The sequence below is a fragment of the Lissotriton vulgaris genome, chromosome 9, assembly GCF_964263255.1.
Source record: "Lissotriton vulgaris chromosome 9, aLisVul1.2, whole genome shotgun sequence".
NCBI classification, from domain to species: Eukaryota; Metazoa; Chordata; class Amphibia; order Caudata; family Salamandridae; genus Lissotriton; species Lissotriton vulgaris.
Window position 1 is genome coordinate 623,293,338 of NC_141697.1, and position 19,746 is coordinate 623,313,083.

A 19,746-nucleotide genomic window follows, 5' to 3' on the forward strand; every position below is an offset into this window, starting at 1 on the left:
ACGGCCTCTCCACTGTTATAACCACAACAAAATGATTGTAGAGTTTGTAACATGGTGTCTCCAGCATAATTACTTTATCTTTGGGAAAGAGGTATATCTGCAGAAGAGAGGTGTTGCCATGGGGGCCTGCTTTTCCCCCAGCTATGCGTGCTTGCACGTAGGCTGGTGGGAGAGGTGGGTCCTCATGGGGCAACACTTTCAGACTTTTTTGGAACATGTGACCTTATGGGTCCGTTATATAGATGACGTGTTTTTAATTTGGAAGGGTGATGAGGAGAGTGCCAAATCTTTCATCTCTGACCTCAATAATAATTCTATAAATTTAAAGTTTACATCTCATATCAGTAAACATCATGTAGACTTTTTAGATGTCAGGGTATCCTCGAATGTCGACAAATTATCTACCACCCTCCATAGGAAAGACACGGCTGGGAATTCCACGTTACATGCGAGTAGTTCACATCCACGCCACGTGATAGATAACATACCGTATGGCGAACTACTTCGTCTAAAACGGATATGCAACAATGAACAGAACTTTGCCGAATGCAGCTCTGATGCAATAACTAGATTTAAAGCAAGAGGGTATAAGGATAAAATATTGCATAGAGCAATTAACAAAACAAAACAAATAAATAGAGAATCTCTGTTTCTACCTAAACCTTCTACAACAACCGCTGCTACAGACACGGCCCAATGCGACATCAGATTTATCACATCCTTTAGTAGCCAGGAAAGAAAAATCAGGGCGATCCTGACCAGAAGTTGGCCAATTCTAAAAACTGATGGGGTTTTGTCTTCCCAACTTCCCAAGAACCCCACGATAACATTCCGTAGGGGTCCTTCCATGCGGGCACTATTATCTAAACCTTTTCCTGAACTTGCCAAAAGTCCATCTTGGTTTAAACCCCGGCCGGGGTTTTATAAATGTTCAAGTTGCAGAGCCTGTAGATTCGGCATAAACACCACCCATTACAGCACCCCTTTCAGTGCCGCGCCATTACCCATCAGGGAGAATTACAATTGTAAGACGGAGTATGCTGTTTATGTTCTGGGGTGCACCTGTGGCCTGAGGTATGTTGGCAGCACCAGGCTCCAGGTGCACGCCAGAATATTGCAGCATCTTCGGGCAATTGTCAACAATGACAGTGCCTACCCTGTCGCGAGACACTTTAAAAAGATACATAACAATGATCTCAAGTGTCTCACGTATTTTGTACTCACATCGGTGCCAAAACCCCGCAGAGGGGGCGACAGGGACAAAATGCTCCGCCGTCTTGAATCCAGAATGATATTGGAGCTAGACAGTAAGGTCCCCAATGGGTTAAACACGATGGAAGATCTTTACCATTTTCTATAGGGCCCTATGGAAAATGAGGGGAAGCGTGAAACATATAATGAGCAGGTAGACATTACTGATAGTGACATCCTTAATCCTTGACTTTCAAACCCCCCACACCAGATTAAGTACTATGAAACATCAATACTTTATGAAATGATCAGTAAAAATTTTTCTTATTCTTGACACTTCATTCCTTTATTTGTATCTTTTAATATAACAAAAAGATACACACGGGGTAAAATACATTGGTTTATTAAATCCAGGTGTATAGGTATATTCCACTTTTTCTTTTCAGGTTGTACTTTGTAGAATTTTCCTTACAATTTTGTCGACTGTATCACTTGGATTTAACCTTATCAGTTTTTTGGTTTTGCATTACCACCCTCCTTTATTTAATTAATTTTTTCTCCCCCCCCTTTTTTTCTATTAAATTGTGGGGTTGCCATCCACTGTAGATGTCCCCAATAATTATTCAACCCATAACATATGACAGTCATCAAATGCATTAATTAGTTTACATTGCGATATTTGCACATTCCAACTTTGGGAAAAAATGGCTTTTAGAGTAATCTTTGATAACAAAATGTGTTTTTAAAGTATTCATAATATTACTTTCTAACACATGCCGTTTTTATCATGCATTTTATCTAATTATCTATTTATGTTATACAAATGCGACATTTTGCACATCAAATCATGCTGCTTTGTTACAATGTATTTATAATATCATGTACTGTTGTTATTGGGTCAAAAATATTCGAGGGTGGTATTCACATCATTGCATATATGCAGATAGAACAATACCAATGAATTTATTCATATTTATGCAAAGATACGAATGACAAACATGGAATTATTATATCAAGAATTCACACTACAAAGGACCTTTTTAATGTTCATAGTGGGAATGACTTCGACTTTGAAGTATGTTGTCTATTTTCATTAATCACATGGTGTTATTCACAGCATTTAAGAATAAGGCGTTCACCATTGCATTTCACTGTGATCAAGGGCATCCGCCCGAAACGCGTCAGTCCGCTGCGCACTTCCTGAGACTAGTGCAATAAAAAACATCTTTGCCTTATTTTGGGACTCGCTGGTCTTTGTTCGCCACTGGTTGGAGGTTCGAGATCGTGCTATTGGATTTATATATATATATATATATATGTATATTACCTACTGGCGGCTGCCCATAGGAACCTTTAATCACAGCTACAGCCCGAACTGCTGAACGGAGTTCTACCAAATTTGGCAAAGAGGTAGCCCTTGTTTCAGAGTTGTGCCTTTTGCTTAAATTGTGCAATTTCGTTCAGTAGTTCCTGAGAAAATCAAAATCACATGTATATCTATGGACACGCAGGATCCACGCACCCTGCCGAGCACGAGCTGTATGCTAATTGGCTGTCAACACTCCAAACAAACCAGGAAGTGTTGGCAGCCATCTTGTACCTCGGTAGAACCGAGGCACAAGAAACCTACGGTAAAAACGTGAAAAACGCGAAAAGGGGGGCAGGGTAGAAACACCCTGACCCCAATAGGCAAGATCCTGTCAATAAAATAAAAAAAACTAAGCGCGATCTCCCGCGCTTCGATGCTAATTAGCCCCTGGGGTGGGCCAAGTCTCGGGGGCATGTTGTAAATAAAGTGTGGGTGGGGCCAATCCCCCACACTGCCCCAGGGACCGCCACCCCCGGGGCAAAGTAGGAATAATTGCAAGGGGGCACAAGGCCCCCCCCCCCCCCCCCCCCGCAGCCCCGGGGACCGCCACCCCCTGGGCTTCATAGTTTAATGTTGGGGGGGTCTCTAAGGCCCCCCCGAGCCCCGGGGACCGCCACCCCCGGGGCTTTTATTTTATGAATAAATGCTTGAGCGCCCCCACACACCCCGGAGACCGCCACCTCGCTTGGGCACTAAAGATTCAAATTGGGGGGTCCGTGACGGGCCCCGCGGACCACACCCCCCGGAGCTTTGTAAAATATGGGGGGGCCACGCGGCCCCCCTCCTAGAGCCTTGTCATGGCCCTGGGGACCGCCACCCCCCAGGGCCGGCTCCTGCAGTGTCCACCATAACATGTCTGAAACCTATGTTTTTTTCAGTGAATTTCAAAGGCTTTTTTAAATGCTAATTCCTAACTATAACATGTCTGAAAACAATGGTTTTTTCAGTGAATATGTATATGTATATGTATATGTATATATATATATATATATATATATATATATATATATATATCCTATCCATATCTATCTTCAGAACAGTATGAAACTCGCCAACCTAGATCAGCTTCAGCTTTTCCTGAATATGATCTTGTACAGCAGTCCAAAATCTCTCTTGTTTGGGAATTAGGAGTATAAGAGTTCCCTTATGTCACATATGTCCTTTCTAGTGTTTTTTTGTATACTTACCCTCCATCCTATCTCTTATGACTTTCTAGACTTCCATTGACAAATACTCACAAAATTGAGGCAAAATATTATTTGTGTATCATCAGCAGAAATATATAAGCAGTTGCAGTGAGACTAAATACGTGAATGCTGGCACATACATGTTAAACCAGTAAGAAGACCGAGTAGAGGTATTTATTCCAGCTTGTGCCACATTTGTCTTTCTATGTGCAGTTTTGAAGAAAGGAGGAGAACCATTTCAGAATTAGTTTATGCCTACTGAAATTGTTTAGTTGCTCATGATCTTTTGGTCAATGGAGTCAAATAAAGCTGATAAGTCCAACAGATTCAGTGCTTAGACTTCATTCCTATTGATTGCTAAACTGAGATTATCCAGTCAGCCACTATTACTACCTTCGTCTAGCTGTCCTAAAGCCACTTGGATCATCATTTAGGATCTGTTTGTTTTCACTGTGATAACACTGTGCCTTAGCCACATATGGTTCTGGCATCTTAGGAATAGTGTTGCAAAGTACAATGGGACTGGTTGTTGGCAGTGTCCCTGTTGTCTAATTGGTTCTTTTTTTGTTAATTGAGTTATGAAATTGCCTTTCTTTAGTTCCAGATCAAGCATGCCAAAGCAGAGTGGTTGATTTACAATTTTGTAAACAAAAGATGCCAAAGCTGTGTGTGGCATTTTGTGCTAGGATCATAACCGATATCGGATCAAGTGGTGATCCTGATTTGCTGATTTTAGACAGATCTGTTTGTTTCAAGTTATGCAGTCTCCAATTCTCACCAAGAGCAGGTCAATTCAGCATTAAGATTTCTTTGAAGGGGTCTAAAATAGGCTGATTAAAATAGGTGTCAATAGTTACACTTCTAAACGTTAAAGCATTTTGTCATATCAGGATAATTTTTGTTTCAAAGAAAAAAGCCAGCTGATTACAAAAAGCTACTTTATATATAATCTGAAATTCGGGTTCTACCCTGATTGTGCAGTTAATGGTGAAACAAAATCACTACAGTAGTCCTGAATGCTTGCTCCCTGCAGCTCTTCCTTTGCCCCTCCAATCCATATATTATTGCATCTGGAACGAGCTCAGTGGTCACCATCTTGAATCTGACTGTCCTAACTTCTTTATCAATGACCTCCAGGGAAAAGGAAGTATCCAGCAACATGGCTTCCACTGTCAATGCAGCGTTCTCATTGGGGAGGCATACGTCTGAGTTATGGGCCTTTATTTTATTTTAATCCTGGGATTAATGGCAATGCCAGAATGTGCCTTTGTGTGATTTCACAATGAAAATAATATTGTAAATGTTACTGGTGGTTTTTAGATCATGAAACACGAATTGGACTAACTAGTAGTGTTTTAGTAGCAGTTTGCATATGATACAATGCAACTTGTTGGAGATTTTCCTTAATTGCAGGCAGTTGGAGTGTCTGTTTCGATTTTGAATGCTTTCTTGTTGTAAAGACTGTCAGTGCACTGTGAACTGTAAAATGTGTGCCCTTTATGTCTTTTCCTTTCTGCACTGCTTTGTTTAATCAGCCATTGTTCCTGTAAAAAGAACATTTTTTCTCATGGAAACACAATGCTCAGTGTTTTTGTCTATTGTTTTGCAGTTCAGAGAACGGTTTCTCTCTTTTCTCTCAATGACACGGTAACCAGCCCCGAAGCCCGGCCATTAAACAGCCCGGACCAAACACAAATAAGCCTTGAACGACAACTTACTCCTCGAACAACGCCCACGATGAGGTAAGGAAAGCCTGTATGATTGGAATGCTTCGTAAAAGGAATTGGTACTTTTTTAATACAGAGGATTAGAGAAGACTGGGCTAAAGAAGATTTGTGTTAACTACACAACCGTATTATTTGACTGGTTTAATATAAGAAAATATTGTCAACCTGTTGATGTAACTTCCATTATAGTATTTAAGCTCTCTTCAGGATAATAATTTTAATTGCACAGTCAGTTTGAGAATTCTATTATGTCACTCTAGCTCAAACCCCAAAAAATTGTATTTGTGCACCAACTAGGTGTGTATGTACCTAAGGTAGTATAGCTATTCCCACTCTCCCACCCCATGCTTAATCAGTTGCTGGTCTTAAAATAGTCCAGGAAGGGTTGTACAGATAAAAAAAAAGAAAAATCAAGGACACACATACCCTGAGAATTAACCTCTGGTTTCGCACTATCTGGCAACTTATGTGGGAGAAGTGTGTTGATGCCTTCAATAATATGTATGGAGTCATGAGGGAGCACTACTACTGTTCCCTCTGAGAGGATTTCTCTCCATTACTCAAATATTTTTTTTGTGGACCTCAAAAACACAAACTGGCTTGGATACCTACCACAAAACAGAATTTCTGGTCTCTTATTCAGAGGATTCGCCCTCTTGTGTAGCAGTCAAGGCTAGAGCACCAGAGGTCCACGATATTCATCCACCTACCATGGATGTTAAAACGTAGTTGCATAGGGAGATTCTTTCCTCTCTGCCTCTGGACACATGTCAAAGAAGTTGGATGGCTGGGAAAGAGTGCCTCAGGAAGTAGCAGTTGTTCTTGTTGAACTGGTTTTCTATACCAAAATGTGGTAATGTGATAAAACTCCTGAATGAGATTGAGAAGATCCTCAGGATTTGCTACTGCATGACTAATCCAGTTCTCCTATAAAGGTGTCAAGTTTTTCTGGACACTAGTTGATCAGAGACATGAGAAATTAAAGTGCCATGCTGTTTTTTCTTGGAGGCTTTGCCTTTAAGAACTTTTGACCAGTAATACAAGAATTTTATAAGGTAAATCATTCAGTATCCGTGTTGGCCACTATAAAAAATGCCCAAACAACTGAAGTAGCTGTTCGGGCCTGTAATGGGCAACTGAGGACATGAACAGCGCTTTACCTTGCTCTCCACAGCAACATCATCAAGTAGGTTTGATGTGTTTCCATTGTCCTGTCACAAATCCCTGTTGGAAAGGAAGTGTCACACCTTTTGGAATCATTGAGGGGAGTGATTTTGATTTTGCAGGAGATACGGTGAGGTTACTATGTCCCTTCTTCTGAAAACAGCTCAAGCTTTGCCACTGAGCTCACCTTGTGATTGTCCACTGAGTGGTACAAACATTATTCCAGAAAGGGGTAATTAAGATGTTTCTGAGACATTTCACAAACCATTACACTGGAAATGGTAGACTGTCTCTTTAAAATACAGGACCTTTATTTTCTGGGTTGCCACGTTTAGGAGGAGACCAGAGAAACCACTCAAGATAAATTTGTTAGAGGTCAGGATGATCAGGCTAGCTTCGGGGGCCTTTCTTTCTTGGCTATTAGACAAGAATATGTTAATGGTAATGAACAAGAACACTGGCATGCCGGTATGTCTTCTTTAAGAGAAATTGGCGAGGCAATTCAAAGAAGTGTTGTACATTCAGGCAATTCTGAGAGGTGTTTCTATTAAGTCACCCATTTTTCAAGGAATATCAATAGACAAGCTGAAATTCAGTCAGATACAAACATTGGCAAAAGACGGGAGCCTGCATGTAGACCTATCAGCCTTTAAAGACCTGTATATTCCCATAAGTAGACCTGTTAGGTATCCACACTCATCAGAATATGAAGTGTCCTGTTTTTCTTCTCCTGAGGTTTTAAAAAAAGGAACACTGATAAATGTGATGTTGATTGGCAGTCAGTCAGGTCTTTGTTGCAGATGGTTCTAAACATGTATGGGAAATTTAAAAATCAGTGGTCTAAGTGATCTTATATAGGCCTAGGAAGACAGAAAGACCACTATTTGTATCACCTTTAATCCTGCCAGTTTCACTATTTCCCTCGCCTTCCTGTTCGGGCATCATATCAGGGTCTTTATTAGAAACTTAAACAGTATGCAGCTGCATGCTTGCTTCGCATTCTGAAAGTCTGAGATATTGTAACCATGGCCTCTCTCTCTATTCAGGTAATAGCTATTGTTGTGGATGCAAGATGGCCCCAGGCGGGGCATTTGTATGCCAGTACTTTAAGGCAGTGTTGCTACGGTGATTAACAACATTTGGACCAACTTCCTGCACATTTGTTAAATCTGTTGACATTTTTCTTTCTAATTTTAGAAAGGGGAAATCTGCAAATATGTACTGGAAGATTATGCTACAGCTTTAACCGTACTTATGAGAAAGCTAGAGCTATTTTTAAGAGTTTTACAGTTCCTCAAGCCTATTGTGAAAAAGTGCTGTCTGGTGCCTTTCATGCCATTTTAGTACAACTTGAATTTGGTACTGACTAAAGATAGGACTTGTTTTTGAACTAGATCTATGAAAAACCACTGAAATTCGGTTCAGTGATCTAACTGTAACTTGCGCCCCTGCCATGCACTACTTCTGCCCTCCCATATTACACCACTCATGACATATTAAATGACATAATTGATGAATCTCAATTGATGACTTGATTTTTTGTTGCAAAACAACAATGGGAGAGGTAGGGAGATTCAAGGACACTCTCTCAGTCCCCGGTTAGATACAAGTAAACAACAAGCATTGGAAATGCAATAGGTCTCGCATTAGGAAAGTTTGAGCTATTGGTATTGTAAATGACACTTTTTTTATTTATGTGTTGGTTTTGAAAGTAGCAAAATTAATAGCTTTGTCGGTTACAATGTCAATAGTTTTAACTTTTGCAAATGTGACACCTATAGCATTTGTAATGCAATGTGTGTTGTATTTACGTGACTTAGATGTATTGATATTACAAATAACAATGGCTTTTAATTTTGTAAATAATTAATACTTAAATAAAAGTTATTGTAATTTATAATGGCAATAGCTTAAACGTTTGTAAATAACTTTTGTGAAGATTATGTTCAGTGTATTTTATTGTGACGACAATCCAAGAACATTGCATTTGCACCTACACACACAGAGCCACACACATGTGGATGTGGTGATGGCGGTGGATGTGGTGGTGGATGTGGTGGTGGATGTGGTGGTGGATGTGGTGGTGGATGTGGTGGGGGTGGTGGTGGATGTGGTGGTGGTGGAGGTGGTGGTGGTGGTGGTGGTGGAGGTGGTGGTGGAGGTGGTGGTGGTGGTGGTGGATGTGGTGGTGGTGGATGTGGTGGTTGTGGATGTGGTGAAAGTGGTGGTGGAAGTGATGGTGGTGGGTGTGGTGGATGCGGTGCTGGATGCGGTGGTGGATGTGGTGGTGGTGGATGCGGTGGTGGTGGATGAGGTGGTGGATGAGGTGGTGGTGGATGCGGTGGTGGTGGTGGATGCGGTGGATGTGGTGGATGCGGTGGAAGTGGTGTATGTGGTGGTGGATGTGGTGGTGGATGTCATGGTGGATGTGAAGGTGATGGATGTGATGGAGGATGTGGTGGTGGAGTGGTACAAACATTATTCCAGAAAGGGGTAATTAAGATGTTTCTGAGACATTTCACAAACCATTACACTGGAAATGGTAGACTGTCTCTTTAAAATACAGGACCTTTATTTTCTGGGTTGCCACGTTTAGGAGGAGACCAGAGAAACCACTCAAGATAAATTTGTTAGAGGTCAGGATGATCAGGCTAGCTTCGGGGGCCTTTCTTTCTTGGCTATTAGACAAGAATATGTTAATGGTAATGAACAAGAACACTGGCATGCCGGTATGTCTTCTTTAAGAGAAATTGGCGAGGCAATTCAAAGAAGTGTTGTACATTCAGGCAATTCTGAGAGGTGTTTCTATTAAGTCACCCATTTTTCAAGGAATATCAATAGACAAGCTGAAATTCAGTCAGATACAAACATTGGCAAAAGACGGGAGCCTGCATGTAGACCTATCAGCCTTTAAAGACCTGTATATTCCCATAAGTAGACCTGTTAGGTATCCACACTCATCAGAATATGAAGTGTCCTGTTTTTCTTCTCCTGAGGTTTTAAAAAAAGGAACACTGATAAATGTGATGTTGATTGGCAGTCAGTCAGGTCTTTGTTGCAGATGGTTCTAAACATGTATGGGAAATTTAAAAATCAGTGGTCTAAGTGATCTTATATAGGCCTAGGAAGACAGAAAGACCACTATTTGTATCACCTTTAATCCTGCCAGTTTCACTATTTCCCTCGCCTTCCTGTTCGGGCATCATATCAGGGTCTTTATTAGAAACTTAAACAGTATGCAGCTGCATGCTTGCTTCGCATTCTGAAAGTCTGAGATATTGTAACCATGGCCTCTCTCTCTATTCAGGTAATAGCTATTGTTGTGGATGCAAGATGGCCCCAGGCGGGGCATTTGTATGCCAGTACTTTAAGGCAGTGTTGCTACGGTGATTAACAACATTTGGACCAACTTCCTGCACATTTGTTAAATCTGTTGACATTTTTCTTTCTAATTTTAGAAAGGGGAAATCTGCAAATATGTACTGGAAGATTATGCTACAGCTTTAACCGTACTTATGAGAAAGCTAGAGCTATTTTTAAGAGTTTTACAGTTCCTCAAGCCTATTGTGAAAAAGTGCTGTCTGGTGCCTTTCATGCCATTTTAGTACAACTTGAATTTGGTACTGACTAAAGATAGGACTTGTTTTTGAACTAGATCTATGAAAAACCACTGAAATTCGGTTCAGTGATCTAACTGTAACTTGCGCCCCTGCCATGCACTACTTCTGCCCTCCCATATTACACCACTCATGACATATTAAATGACATAATTGATGAATCTCAATTGATGACTTGATTTTTTGTTGCAAAACAACAATGGGAGAGGTAGGGAGATTCAAGGACACTCTCTCAGTCCCCGGTTAGATACAAGTAAACAACAAGCATTGGAAATGCAATAGGTCTCGCATTAGGAAAGTTTGAGCTATTGGTATTGTAAATGACACTTTTTTTATTTATGTGTTGGTTTTGAAAGTAGCAAAATTAATAGCTTTGTCGGTTACAATGTCAATAGTTTTAACTTTTGCAAATGTGACACCTATAGCATTTGTAATGCAATGTGTGTTGTATTTACGTGACTTAGATGTATTGATATTACAAATAACAATGGCTTTTAATTTTGTAAATAATTAATACTTAAATAAAAGTTATTGTAATTTATAATGGCAATAGCTTAAACGTTTGTAAATAACTTTTGTGAAGATTATGTTCAGTGTATTTTATTGTGACGACAATCCAAGAACATTGCATTTGCACCTACACACACAGAGCCACACACATGTGGATGTGGTGATGGCGGTGGATGTGGTGGTGGATGTGGTGGTGGATGTGGTGGTGGATGTGGTGGGGGTGGTGGTGGATGTGGTGGTGGTGGAGGTGGTGGTGGTGGTGGTGGAGGTGGTGGTGGTGGAGGTGGTGGTGGTGGTGGTGGATGTGGTGGTGGTGGATGTGGTGGTTGTGGATGTGGTGAAAGTGGTGGTGGAAGTGATGGTGGTGGGTGTGGTGGATGCGGTGCTGGATGCGGTGGTGGATGTGGTGGTGGTGGATGCGGTGGTGGTGGATGAGGTGGTGGATGAGGTGGTGGTGGATGCGGTGGTGGTGGTGGATGCGGTGGATGTGGTGGATGCGGTGGAAGTGGTGTATGTGGTGGTGGATGTGGTGGTGGATGTCATGGTGGATGTGAAGGTGATGGATGTGATGGAGGATGTGGTGGTGGATGTGATGGTGGATGTGGTGGTGGTGGTGGATGCGGTGGTGGTGGTGGATGCGGTGGTGGTGGTGGATGCGGTGGTGGTGGTGGTGGTGGATGCGGTGGTGGTGGTGGTGGATGTGGTGGTGGTGGATGTGGTGGTGGTGGTGGTGGTGGATGCAGTGGTGGTGGATGAGGTGGTGGATGAGGTGGTGGTGGATGCGGTGATGGAAGTGGTGGTGGTGGTGGATGTGGTGGTGGTGGTGGATGTGGTGGTGGTGGTGGTGGTGGATGCGGTGGAAGTGGTGTATGTGGTGGTGGATGTCGTGGTGGATGTCATGGTGGATGTGAAGGTGATGGATGTGGTGGTGGATGTGATGGTGGATGTGGTGGTGATGGTGGATGTGGTGGTGTTGTGGTGGTGGATGTGGTGGTTGTGGATGTGGTGGTTGTGGTGGATGCGTTGGTGGATGAGGTGGTGGTGGATGCGGTGGTGGTGGATGCGGTGGTGGTGGATGCGGTGGTGGTGGATGTGGTGGTGGTGGATGTGGTGGTGGTGGATGTTTTGGTGGATGTGGTGGTGGATGCGGTGGTGGTGGTGGATGTGGTGGTGGATGTGGTGGTGGATGTGGTGGTGGATGTGGTGGTGGATGTGGCGGTGGATGTGGCGGTGGATGTGGCGGTGGATGTGGCGGTGGATGTCATGGTGGATGTGATGGTGGATGTCATGGTGGTGGATGTGGTGGATGCGGCGGTGGTGGATGCGGTGGTGGCTGTGGATGTCATGGTGGATGTGGAGGTGATGGTGGATGTGTTGGTGGATGTGGTGGTGGTGGATGTGGTGGTGGTGGATGTGGTGGTGGTGGATGTGGTGGTGGTGGATGTGGTGGTGGTGGATGTGGTGGTGGTGGATGTGGTGGTGGTGGATGTGGTGGTGGTGGATGTGGTGTTGATGGTGGATGTGGTGGTGGATGCGGTGGTGGTGGTGGATGCGGTGGTGGTGGTGGTGGTGAATGCGGTGGTGGTGGTGGTGGTGGATGCGGTGGTGGTGGTGGATGCGGTGGTGGTGGTGGTGGTGGATGCGGTGGTGGTGGATGTGGTGGTGGTGGTGGTGGTGGATGTGGTGGTGGTGGATGTGATGGTGGATGTGGTGGCTGATGTCTGATGGCAGCCTTTAGTGTCTATGACCTAAAGAACTGCGCTGATGTCTGATGGAAGCCTTTAGTGTCTATGACCTAAAGAGCTGCGCTGATGTCTGATGGAAGCCTTTAGTGTCTATGACCTAAAGAGCTGCGCTGATGTCTGATGGAAGCCTTTAGTGTCTATGACCTAAAGAGCTGCGCTGATAACTGATGGGAGCCTTTAGTGTCTATGACCTAAAGAGCTGCGCTGATAACTGATGGGCAAAAATATTTACAACAAGGGGTGGTGAGGGACAGAGTCTCTGAATTAAGCAGAAAACTCTCACCCAGTCAAGAGATCAGGGCTAGATCCAACACCGTGTTTTAGCTCACTGCACCATCCCAGTTTCAGAACCTGGCTGTATGCAAATTAGTCTGTTCCTGTCCCAGTGCATGATGGGAACAGGGCAAACCAAACTACAAAAGCCAATTCTTACACTGGGAAGGAAACAAGCTCCCGGGGACCGGTTTCTGGCATTACAGCCGTCTTCGGCCCGGTTTGCTTGAATCCTGATGGTGCAATGAGCAAGGGACTCATGTCTGAGTATACCCTTCCACGCTTAGGGTGGACAAAAATATTTACAACAAGGGGTGGTGAGGGACAGAGTCTCTGAATTAAGCAGAAAACTCTCACCCAGTCAAGAGATCAGGGCTAGATCAAACACCGTTTTTTAGCTCACTGCACCATCCCAGTTTCAGAACCTGGCTGTATGCAAATTAGTCTGTTCCTGTCCCAGTGCATGATGGGAACAGGGCAAACCAAACTACAAAAGCCAATTCTTACACTGGGAAGGAAACAAGCTCCCGGGGATCGGTTTCTGGCATTACATCCGTCTTCGGCCCGGTTTGCTTGAATCCTGATGGTGCAATGAGCAAGGGACTCATGTCTGAGTATACCCTTCCACGCTTAGGGTGGACAAAAATATTTACAACAAGGGGTGGTGAGGGACAGAGTCTCTGAATTAAGCAGAAAACTCTCACCCAGTCAAGAGATCAGGGCTAGATCCAACACCGTTTTTTAGCTCACTGCTCCATCCCAGTTTCAGAACCTGGCTGTATGCAAATTAGTCTGTTCCTGTCCCAGTGCATGATGGGAACAGGGCAAACCAAACTACAAAAGCCAATTCTTACACTGGGAAGGAAACGCTCCCGGGGACCGGTTTCTGGCATTACAGCCGTCTTCGGCCTAAAGATAAGTGATGGGAAGCTGATAAGTGATGGGAGCCTTTAGTGTCTATGACCTAAAGAGCTGTGCTGATAACTGATGGGAGCCTTTAGTGTCTATGACCTAAAGAGCTGTGCTGATAACTGATGGGAGCCTAGAGTGTCTAAGTAACCTGGGTGACCATTCTGCTGTCTTTATTGGACCTAAGGAACTGTGCTGATGTCTGATGGAGCCTATAGTGTCTTGGTAACCCAAGGAACAGTTCGGTGCTTTGCTGTCCATAATGCGAGCGGGCTGGTGCAACCCAAGGGTAGCTCTTTGTATCTTGAGGGGCAGCTCTACTATTTATGATATTCAGGTGTGCATTTCTTACTTAAGAAATATCTATACTTTTTATGATGCGAGTGCATGTTTATGTAACCAGAAATATTACTCCACTGAAATTTACAAGCCTGGAAAACAGCGAAAAGTTACTAACACCCTTCTTCAATGACTGAGTCAACCTTCCACTTTTGATGTATTAGCTTGTAGGTGATTTAAAGGTAAAACAAACCCTCGAAACATAGCTAGGAAGGAGTAGATGCTCCCCAGTTTCCTCACGTGGTTCTCACAAAGTTCCCTGCTCCACAATGAGGCTTTGCATTTATGTTTCTATGGCAACAAAGGAGTTTTGCATTAACTTGTTTACAGGCCAGGTTAAAGACAAGGTGGAAAAACACGCTGTTCGATAAAGCATTAATCAGGTTTCCTAAACTTGCTGCCATATCGTTGGCTTTCGAAATGCAACTGAAAGTATACTCATTTTCATACATAACTACATTTTAGAAGATTAAAGTGGGAGATTAAAAAAAAGAATCGAGAGCCCGTATTTCTCCCATTGATTTCTACTCGGGCCTGAATCGGGTCCATGTCATGTATGTGTCTGTAAACTGCTGCGGCAGGATCAGATATCAGAAATGCAAAAAATACAGTTTTTCCTTATTAGTCGGAGCAGGGAGGAAGCGCTGTGCGAGGCAGGAAGAGCATGACAAATGCTGTGCACCGGCAGTGCATACTCGGAGGCAGACAAGACCAGTCACTGTCCGCAGAAGCACACCAAGGAATTGGGCTTCTGCATTCAGGAATCGAGAGAGTGGAGACTAGCCTTAAAATCATAACTCTCCCGCCGGAATCAGAAGGGTGGGCATTTATGCGTTTAGAAAATTTAACGCATTCTTTTCTCATTAACAACGACTATCAACGGTCTTGAAAGATGCACTTGCCCTTGCTTAACACCTCAATCGGAAAATCTTTGGGGGCGAATTCAAAACAATAAGTTACCGAGTGGGTCAATATTCATCGTGTGACTTCACGAAGCTACGTTTAATAAGCTAAAACACCAGAACAGCGCTCATTGCGTCCAAAATAATCTCAAAAGAAGAACAATTGCACCATTAAATACAAAACGAGCACAATCAAATCCAACATGTAATTGCCTGCATATATCAAATAACATAAGGCGATCATGCGAATGTGGAGGCAAGACGTCACCAGCAGCTAACTACCGGCAAAGATGAGAGATCTGTAAATTAAAAAGCAGAGGGTCCGTGACTCAATTTTAAGTGATAGAAATTAGCCTTCCCCATTCATCCTGCCCCTCCCCCATCCATGTCAAGTTACTTTATCAACCTCAGCTTCCAGTCCAGCGGTTAAAATTCTGTTCACAAAATGGCAATGTGACGTTCCAAACTAGGCTCAGCCTTTTATCAGCAGGGGCAGCTTCTTAGCGGAGGGTGGATTAGGTGAATGAAACAAAGTGCTGCTGCTGCCGTCGGTGCCTGGGGGGCGGAGTCTGGGCTCTCGGAGGGGCTTCCCGGGGACGGAGGGTCACAGCAGGGAGGTGGAGTCCGTGAATGGGAGAAGGCACCCGGGGGAGGAAGCGGAAAGGTGACCGGTGCTGCATGAGACTGCTGCTGCGTCTCCTCCTCCGCCGCTGTGTGCAAGATGGGTTTGAAGTGACGGGAAGACGGTCTTCTAAATAAGAAGGGAGCAAAAGAAGTATGAGGGACAGAGCGAAACAAGGATAAACACGAGAGACGGCCTGCGGCCGTCAAAGTGAAAGTACGGCGGAGGGCATTGCTGTGGGGAGGAGAAATGCGACACGGCGGGCAGGGGAGGGGGCGGAGCGGGGAGAGGGTGTGAAAGCAGCAGGGGCCTGGAGTGCGGCTGAGGGAACTGATGTGCACGCGCTTTTAAGCTCAATGCGCATGCGCATTGAGCTTGAATTTCACGGGCACTGCAAGGAATCGCCACGATTCCTTGCAAGTTAGTTAAAGACTGTTTAAGCCCCCATAGTCTCGCAAGCTCGATGCGCATGCGCATCGAATAGCGAGACCTAAAAACAGAGAGGTCAAATCGGTCTCAGAACAGCCACAGAGACGGAGCGAGATAGATAAGAATCTTATCTATCTCGCTCCGTCTCTGTGGCTGTTCTGAGACCGATTTGACCTCTCTGTTTTTGTTTACTTGTTTTTGATTATTTGTTGCACAAATTACTTAAGCGTTTTGCACACTTCTGTAAATTCAATTCAATAAGCTTTATTCGATTACAACAAGGCAACCATAAAAGCAAATTTACGTACACAGGTTCAATGGCCAAAATAATTGAGAACAGCCAGCAATCAATAGAAATGTCACAATATTATTAAAACATCGTACAATTCCCAGCGAAATAAACTTAAAATAGATGGCACATCTTAAACTTGTCTCGATTCTCTTTATGTAAACAATAAACTCATATCAGCATATCATAAACAATTCTTTAGCATAAGCTGTTCTAGGGGTCAGGATCAAGTCACATGGGCTTAGAAAGTGCAAGGTGCTAAGTGCTCTATTGATGTACAATGTCTTAGGGAGACTGGTCACAGTTCCACTTCACAGATTCATCGTAAGCTACAAGAAATACTATTCGACACAACTTCGGAACAAAGTTTCATTAGAACATCATACTTTTCCTAACATTAATTGAGCTTAAAATAAATGTCGCAGCATAAAAGCAAATATCATATTCTCTTAGCATAAACAGAAGGCTCATAGCAGCATTGGTGGTTTTAGCATTATATTTTTTAAACAATTGTTTAAGATAAACAATTCTAAAATTCAGATACAGATCACATAAAAGTAAAAAGTGCAAGGTGCTCTGCTTCGTATGCCCATCACATGGACATGGGAAGACTGGGCGCTGTTTCATTGTAGGGAACGCTACTAGATGGTCGGCAAGTCCTAGCTTCATTCTAGTTAAGACATAGCGGTGGGAAGGTCTTGTGACAAGTGATAAATAAGTTTGAAAGCCATCGGTATCTATAAGCAGGTGATAGAGCTGTTACGTGGTGTTCTTCCCTACTGTTCTCAGCCTGCATTCTTTCTTATGAGTCAGGAGAGTGCTCTTAATCTCCTGTTTGGACAAACCTAGTACATCATTTGGATTTTCCAGGATCACCTGATTAAATAAGTCTCTGAAGGTATTAACTAAATACTTGAGCCAGGGTATCTTAAGACAATTATCCAATCGCAGGCAGTCATAAATAATAGATTTGTTAAATGTGGTCTCTTTTGACCATATAGATCTCCATAGAAGTAGGGGTCTTAGGGCAATTATGTCTGACAGATAATTAAGCCCCACTTCACGGTGGATTAGTTCAGAGGAGACTGAGGCCGGCAGACATAATAGCTTTTTTAAAAAGGAGTTTTCCTCGGTTTGCAGATCGTAACTTGGGTGGTGTCCCCACACACCTGCCCCATATAATGCAACCGAGGTACATATGGCTTTATAGATGTAGACCATGTCTTTAATGCGGCAATCCCCCAATTTAGATGCAAACTTAAATACGCCATACACACTTTTGGTCATTTTGGCCCGAACATTAGATATTTCGCGGTTCCATTTCTCATCACAAGAAAAAGATAACCCTAGATAGCAGAAATTATCAACATTTTGCACTTTATTGCCATCAATAAAAAGTGGTTTCAAACTCCTAAGTTTCGAACCGCTTATCATTATGAATGTTTTGGTCTTATTAATCAACAGCTTCCTCTTACTAATAAAATCAGCGAACCCATCAATTAACCTCTGGAGGCCTACCGCTGTTCTGGATAGGAGCACAGCGCCGTCTGCATAAAGCAGGACTGAATCTTCCTTGCCCTCTGCTTGTGGGGAATCCGCCTGAATCATTCTAAGTACTGCGTCAACTTCATTATTAAATAGGGTAAAAAGTAGTGGCGCTAAGACGCAGCCTATGCGTATACCACGTTTTACGGTAAAATTAGGGGTGCATTCGCCCATTTGGCCATACCATACTTTAGTCGATAGCTTCTCGTACAGCCTGGCAAAAAAGTAAATAATAGGTTTCGGGCACCCAGGTTGAGTAAAACTGGCCCTAAAATGGCATGATCCACTAAGTCAAAAGCGGTGCAAAGATAAGCAAAGCATAAAAAGAGCCGTCCCTGTTTAGCACATGTGTACTTTCTGACTAAAAGCTCTAGGTCAATACACTGTTCAGTCGTGCCCAGCCCCTTTCTAAAACCGTATTGAGCCTGTGGCAAAATACCATTCTCCGCGACCCACTCTTGTAACCTTACTAATAAAACCCTACTCATGATCTTTACTGAGGAGTCGGGTAGGGAAATAGGCAAATAGTTCTTAGCCTCAGATTTGTTACCCTTCTTGTAGATGGGGATAGTAACGGATTCCCCCCAGGTGGTCAGAGGACCCTCCATTACTGCAGCATTAAAAACTCTTGTTAGTATCGGGCCCCATAGTTCAGGCACAGTTTTCTACACATGGATGGGGATACATCCGGGCCTTGTGCCTTTCCCCCTTTACTGCTTCCAAGGCCTAGCTCTACCTCATCAAGGGTAATATTTAGAGGTATAACGGGCCATTTATGCAGGTTAACAGGGTCCGTAATACCTGCATGGCTTGGGTTAAATATGCTAGTGAAATGTACCACCCACTCCTCACAGCTGACATGACATAGAAGTTCTGGAATAAAATCATATTTGAGGAATGTCGAATTCACAGTATCCCAGAACAACTTGTTATTGGATGAATCTGCCGCTAATGCAAGATTATCCCATGCCTCCTGTTGGAGTTCCCTCTTTCTACGTTTTAAGTTAGATTTATATTCTGATCTTAGTTCTTGAACAACACCTTATCCCTGGGTCTACTGGAGAATGCTTGTTTCAGCTGGTTTAATGAGTCGGTGCAGGAATGATTAAACCAGGCCCTGACCTGCGTCTGTTTCCTACGAAGTGGTGCAGTAAATAATTTCGAGATTGAATCATTAATTATACTTCTGTCATTGGGCTATATTTGGGCTACACAGGGGTGATATTCGGGGTACAAGTGGGCTATCTTCAATCTCTGGCTGCCCGCTTGGGAGACTTTTATGTTACCAAGCTCCATCTTTTTCTCTGTTTCTGTAGTATCGTCTTTAGGAAATGCTTTCATTTTTACAGCTTTCATTCCATCAAGATGGCATTCAGGTATGCCACACTTGTGTCATAACTTGCGACTGTTAGCACTCCGGTTGCTCATTAGATCACTGCAATAAAGCCACAATTGATAACTTGGAAGTTAACTGGCAGGCTGCTGCTGGTGCCGAAAATACATGTTTCAGTTTGCACGTAAGAAAGTTTTACTGAAATAGGTGAGAAAGGTATCTGAGAAACTCATAGGAAACGTATCCTAACGAACCCCCTTTGTATGTTAATTTCTAAAGGAAATGTTTTTAAGTTTTACAGATTTGATTCAATAAAATAGCTCCAGATCTGCCACATTTAGCGCTCTAGTTGTTCATCAGAACATTTTGGGAAGCTGCAACAGAACACAGGTAATCAACTGACAGGCTGCTGCTTCTGTTGGAAGTACGAGTTTTACTTAGGATGTCTGACTTTATTCTCACATGGCCGACAAAGATAGTGTTAATATACAGACACGTTCTCATTTTAGATTCTATACCACTATTCAATTCCTCTTTGAGAAAATCATGAGAGAAATTAGTTTTCTCTCAAACATGATTCATCCCATCCTATCCC

General features: G+C 43.2%; 1 protein-coding gene across 3 annotated transcripts in view; it reads left to right on the top strand.

Annotated features, from left to right (window-relative positions):
• Positions 1–19,746, top strand: part of SIPA1L3 (signal induced proliferation associated 1 like 3) — a 714,921-nt gene that overhangs the window by 674,745 nt on the left and 20,430 nt on the right. For all 3 annotated transcript variants that reach the window (XM_086938267.1, XM_086938268.1, XM_086938269.1), the window contains exon 20: positions 5,357–5,489. In XM_086938267.1, coding sequence (XP_086794393.1) covers positions 5,357–5,489 — 133 coding nt within the window. The remainder of the gene's footprint in view (positions 1–5,356; positions 5,490–19,746) is intronic.